Raw genomic sequence first — 6,218 nt, forward strand, 5'->3', positions numbered from 1 at the left:
GGAACGATTTATTCCAGAAACTCTCGTTCAAATCTCGCGGAGAAGTATAACCGAAGGGGCATCGAAAATGGGTGTGGTTTCGACTCCTATGAGAGTTTCTGGGATGGTAATTATCTCGGAATCGGTCGAGAGATTCTGCGATTTTGCACGATTTTAGCCCCTGCTCGACGTCTTTCCCTCAAAATCATGAGAGTTTCTGGGATAAAAGTTATAAACCCTCGCGAAGTTAACCAAATTATCCCAGAGTCTCTCATATATATACTACTATTAATGAAAACATTACAAAAATGTATTAGACTGGCTTTCTAGAAGTCCAGATCTTATGGTCAAAACAAGCATTATTATCAAGTAAACAAGTTAAAATTACCAATTGTGGATGCTTGAGAATATATTGAAGTGAAATAATTGCAAAAATTGATTCAAACTATGCCTGAAGAGGTCCAACTAAATATTAAATGTTATGAATTTTGTCAAAAATATTGTGTCCTTATAATTATGTTACATTTTAAAATGAGTTAACTCAAAAACAATTTTAAATTATTTTAATCATTATCAAATATTAATGACAATGATTTTTAACATTTTTTGTGTTTATTATTATGTATCTAAAATTTCAAAAGTATATTACAAAAATATTTGATAAGAATATAGTTTATAATATATTACAAATTGAAGTTGTGAAATTAAAACTAAATTGTGTCCTGATAATTGTTAAAAAAGTGAAAATGAAAGCCACAGCTGTAAAAGTGCCAGTTTATACTTATTATTTTAAGTTTGTGCACCTTTCTAAAAGTTTTACCTTTGTCCCCGTTGTCTTGTCCCCTAATTTGTTTAATTACTTTTGTAATTCAGCAACTGTTACATTTTTATAAGTACATTAAAACTTCCCATTCAGTTTCCACTGTTTACTGAAAGTTAAGTATACATCAAGCTGACACTTATCTTAAAGACATTTTTTTTCAAGGTTCATTCTCAAAATGTAAAATAAAATTTTTAATTTTGACAGTTAAACTATGAATTAATATTGTATACAAAAAAAAATCTATCCATAATATTTTAAATAATCAAATGTTTTATTACCTTGGTAAATAGCTGCTAATATCAATTCTTTGGCATCTTTATCACCATCCAAATCATTTGCCATCTACAAAAAATAACAATAAATAATTTTAAGCATAAAAGTATTTTTGTTACAAATTATCAATAATCTATCTATTCTTTAAATTATCTTAATTTTAAAAATTTACCATACAAATTGAAATATTTTATTTTCTGATGTCTAAAATATCAAAAAATAAAATAAGCAAATAAATCCCATAAAGATTTCACTAACTTTCAAAACTTATTATTGAAACAGTTTAAAAAATTTCATATTATAATAAATAAATGATTTTGAAGAATGTAATATATCCAATTTATTGAATCTCTACTTCTTAAGTACAAAAACCTAAATTGTACTACAAAATTTTAACATAAAAATACACTTATTCCATAAAAATTAGTGCACAAAGAAGTTGTTGAAATCAAATGAAATTGTGATGTGATGTGAAATTGTACATGTGTGAGTGTTACACTCACACATGTACAATTTCATTTGATTTCAACAACAGTGATATAAGTAAATGGTTACAAAATGAAAACAAAATGATCATTTATTACAGGAAAATACTACAAATGAAAGGAGGTTCTAGTACCCAGTTTGACCACCTCTACAGTGAATATACGATATGATACAGGCATGCATGGAGGCATATGATGTCTTGCAGTATCTCAATCCACAGTTGCTGCAAGTCCTCTAGTTCAGCTAAATGCTTAGACTGTCCAATTTGGAGTCCCAGGTGATCCCAGACATGTTCAATCAGTGACAAACCAGGGAACCAAGCAGGTCAGGGAAGTGTGGCAATGTGACACCCTTGCTGTGTGTGGTCAAGCATTGTCCTGTTGGAAAATGGCTCTTGGAAGCCCTGCCATGAGAGGCAATACATGTGACTGCAGGATGTCATTAACATACTGCTGGGCTGACATAGTCCTTTGGATCATTACTAGAGATGACCAACTGTTGTATGTGATGGAACCCACACCATCACACCAACTGTAGGGGTAGTGTGCCACTCCAAAGTTTGGACAGATTGAGGCATTCACCATGAGAACTCCAGACTCAAACATGGCTGTTGTCAATGACCAAACTGAATCTGGATTCATCAATGTAAATGATCTAGTTCCATTCTATTGTGGTACAATCCTGTTGGGAGCAATGCCACTCCAAATGGGGACGACAGTAAGTGGCTGTCAATGGAAATGCAATGACTGCCACAATATCAAATGTTCCTCATCCAGGTACCTCAAAATGATATGAACAGACTCAGGGGCCTGTAAAGATGGTTCCACCTGTGTCTGGATGGTGGACAGCAATACAGTCAGAAGTGTATGCACTTGTTGGAGGACCAGGCAGTCCTCTTGGCTAGTGGTCTGAGCTTGGGTGTCGTGTGTGCAAGCTCTCTCTTCTCCACTGATTCCAACATCACCTCAAAATGTTATCAGAATGACCTAAGTGATGGGCTATTTGGCAAGATGACCATCTGGCTTCTCTCAGCCTGATGATCCTTCCTCTCTCAAGTTAGATGTTCATATGGTCTTCGACTGCAACATAAAGGTATCTCCAGTGATAATGTGTCTCCCCCTGCAAAAGGTAAACTACAGACAGGATGCTTTTGCATACATTTTTATAGGCCAAGGAGGATGCACTTTAACCTATCCCATGTTGAAATTTTTCTCTGTTGCACGTGGCCGCCATGTTGAATTTTTGTTGATGTTAAGCCTAACATCATTTTTTTTTTAAAATCGTGGCATTAAAAATTATTTTTTTATTTTTCACAAACAAAATACACATATTAATAAATATAAAAACAAAAAAATTATATTTTCAAAGTTTGTTTTAAAATAAATATGATACAGCAACATCTAGTATCAAAAATGTTCCCAAGCAGTAACGAATATGTTTGGGTCAACTGGGCAGGTCAAATGAGGTCAACACGAAAATATTCAGGAATAACACGGGACAGGTTAATGCCCTCTGCTGCATTACTCAATGAGCCATCTCACTATAACTTTAATAATTTCCAAATTAGTTTGAGATTTATCTTCATACCACACTTCATAGTGATATGGCAACACCTTCTTGGTGTGCTAATTTTTATGGCAATGAGTGTATAATCATTGTTTTTATTCTTCTAGAATTTTTTTGCTTTTGTGGAAGATAAACAGACTGCTAAATTAATTTAACTTAGGAAAGATAATCAAAACTAAAAATTTATCTATTTAAGGAGTAAGAACAAACCATATCTAAAGATAAATTATACAATAAACCACACTTTATAATTTATGCTATTTTGAATTATTTAATTTCAATACAAAGAAAACAGAATGTGTATATTCTTTGTATCATTTAAACTGAATAAATTTGAAAAACACAAAATATTCATAACTGATCTATTACATTGATCTAAGAAAATGATCTATTGTAATTACTCTGAAATTTTACATTTAGCATGAAAAAATAAATATTTTTTGGCTATATGGAATGTTCAAATATAGCAATAAATACACAAAACATCATATTTAACACACTATTTATAATACAATTTTTTTTTAATAATATGATTTTTAAAATTAAAAACAGTAATGATCTCATTTAGCATATCTTAGTAAAGTAATATTTAATCCAAACATGAATGAAAATTAAGAATTTTGTAAAACCTATCAAGTTAAATGCAGCAAATCTATAAAACCAACATAATATCCAAGTTAATTATAACTGAATAAGGTAACAATATCTTAGACATTTTTCTAAAAATATTTATCTAATGATTCATTCAAGATATTAATATCTTGAAACTTTCAATAATGAAATTATTATTAAAAAGTTAAACAAATTATTTTAATCTTACTCATTTTTACTTCAAATTTTATTATTTATTCAAATAAACTTATTTAATAATTGAAAAATATTACTTTAAGTTTTACTACATAGGTGTTTATTAATGAAATAATTTTTGTTATTTTTAATTTTGATGATAATATTTTCAGATACTAACCTCTGCAAAATGTTCAAACTCTCCTTTAGGTATTTGTAAAATATCTGCAACTAGTTCTTGCTTCTCTGTAAGAGCATTGGCTATTTCTTGATCTTTACGCCTAAGTTGTTCTTTAAAATATTTTAATTAATTAGTAAAAATTCTTGATTTAACAAATTTTATTTTATGATAAACTTTAATTATTATTGATTATTATTTTATATTAAATTTATGAGTTCATTCAATAAAAGTTACTATCAACTTTGAAAATATTGTATTAAGTTTTAAAAATTCTATTTAGCAATTTTTCTTCATAATAATGACTTTATTGAAGAAATTCACTTAAGAATTATGTTTCAAACTGTTATTAAACTATCAAAAAATATTACCCATTGGTGTCAAAACTGGTTCTGCAACTTCTAGTAGAGCACTTTCTGTGATTACTACTTCAGAAGGTTCAATCAAACGAGGACTGTCTACTATTTGTACTATATGTCCCTGAATTACTGAATTTTCATTTTTGACAACTTTTGAATCTTCTGCTGGTGGAACAGATTCTTTCTGAGGAGTATCATAATCTGTAGAAATGGAAGTTGAAGATGGAAGAGGTAAAGATGATTCTGATGAAGAAAATTCAGGTAGTTCAGAAAGATCATTGGCTTCAATACCATCATATTTTTCAGAGTGATTATCTTCCCTTGTATTCGTACTAAAATGGAATCATAATATATTTATTTATATAAAGTTTATAAATTAAGTAACTTTTCTAAGAAAATTAATTATGCACTCACTCTTTTTCTTGATCTTTAATTTCTGTTGGTTCTTCAATACTTCCTTCTGAAGGAGGTATCCTGTCTGGATACAATGGGGATGGCTGTTGATGTTTTGTCTGATTACTTATGCTTTTGTATGCTTCAGTTGCCTCAGTAATATAACGTAACCACCTATATGTGATGATAAAATATGTTAATTTAAATTTTAATTTTTATATTAAGTAACAAAATTTCCATATGTAGGTTGCTTTTAAACAGATTTAATAATAACTGTTTCAAAAATGCTATTTAATAAAGTGCAGTAGTCATCATTGAACAAATATAACTGATTTTAATATCAAAAAGATATGACCAGAAGTGCCCATGAAAAAGATCATCATATTGAGTCACTTTTTATCTTACAATACTGATGAGTCAGTTTGACTTTCACCATGTTCCACAAGGACTGTTTTGTACATTATGATAATAATGGTTTATCTATCTTCATTAAAGTACATTATTGTATGGTTATCTAAAATATTCATCATACAATATCTACAGACTGTTTTGTTGGAACATAAAGTCAGCTACCATTACTTTTCAATGGTGAGCCAAACATGACTTGATAGGACTCAAAGAATAATGTCCAATGACCCAGGCTTTGAAGCCTGACAACAAGATGGATTTTACCTAGTAGGTCTCAATTTAAATTTTACCTTAATTTTGTGGGCTAAGTACATTACTTCATACTAAGTAACTTTGCTAGAGTCTGACAGGATGTCACAAAGCTACTGCCATTCCGAGACTTGTTAGAATTCGTGTTTTGGCAATATAGAAATTCAGTTTGACTTGTTCAATATAACTAAATTCCTCCTGATACTTTTCTGTAATCTCTGGTCTGGATGACCATGTCCTACATCATTTCAATGACAGTGTTAAATCCACCAATCTAGATCTGATATACAGTAGAGCGTTGATTTTCTGAATCAATTGGGGAATGGGGTTGTCCGGATAACTGATATTTCGGATAACTGATTTACGTACGAAAAAATAGTTTAACGTATCCGATGCCGAAATTTTTCTCCGTTGCGTGTCGCTTCGCGTTGAATTTTCGTCAACGTTAAGCCTAACAAAGACTATTGTATCGTTAAAAATTATTTTTTTTATTTTGTACAAACAAAATAAATATATTGAAAAATATAAAAAAATAAAAGAATTATACTTCAGATGTTAATTTAGTATCAATAACGTAAAATATTTGAGTAGCCCGAGAAATAGCCGAAGATTGCAGCGCCACAGCACTAGCAAAAATTTAAATTTGCCGACTGGAATGCTTTCGGATAACGGACGTTTCGGATAACCAGCTTTCGGATAAACGACGCTCTACTGTATT

The 6,218-nt window shown here is 30.3% G+C and overlaps 1 protein-coding gene across 1 annotated transcript in view; it reads right to left on the bottom strand.

Annotated features, from left to right (window-relative positions):
- Nucleotides 1-6,218, bottom strand: part of LOC111641395 — a gene marked incomplete at its 5' end in the record, with an annotated part of 52,966 nt that overhangs the window by 21,997 nt on the left and 24,751 nt on the right. Inside the window, 4 exons of the mRNA XM_023387557.1 lie at nt 1,081-1,144; nt 4,095-4,204; nt 4,463-4,782; nt 4,865-5,017. Of these exons, the coding sequence (XP_023243325.1) occupies nt 1,081-1,144; nt 4,095-4,204; nt 4,463-4,782; nt 4,865-5,017 (647 nt within the window). The remainder of the gene's footprint in view (nt 1-1,080; nt 1,145-4,094; nt 4,205-4,462; nt 4,783-4,864; nt 5,018-6,218) is intronic.

The sequence above is a fragment of the Centruroides sculpturatus genome, unplaced genomic scaffold, assembly GCF_000671375.1.
Source record: "Centruroides sculpturatus isolate CEXI.00-Female unplaced genomic scaffold, Cexi_2.0 scaffold196, whole genome shotgun sequence".
Classification (NCBI taxonomy): Eukaryota; Metazoa; Arthropoda; class Arachnida; order Scorpiones; family Buthidae; genus Centruroides; species Centruroides sculpturatus.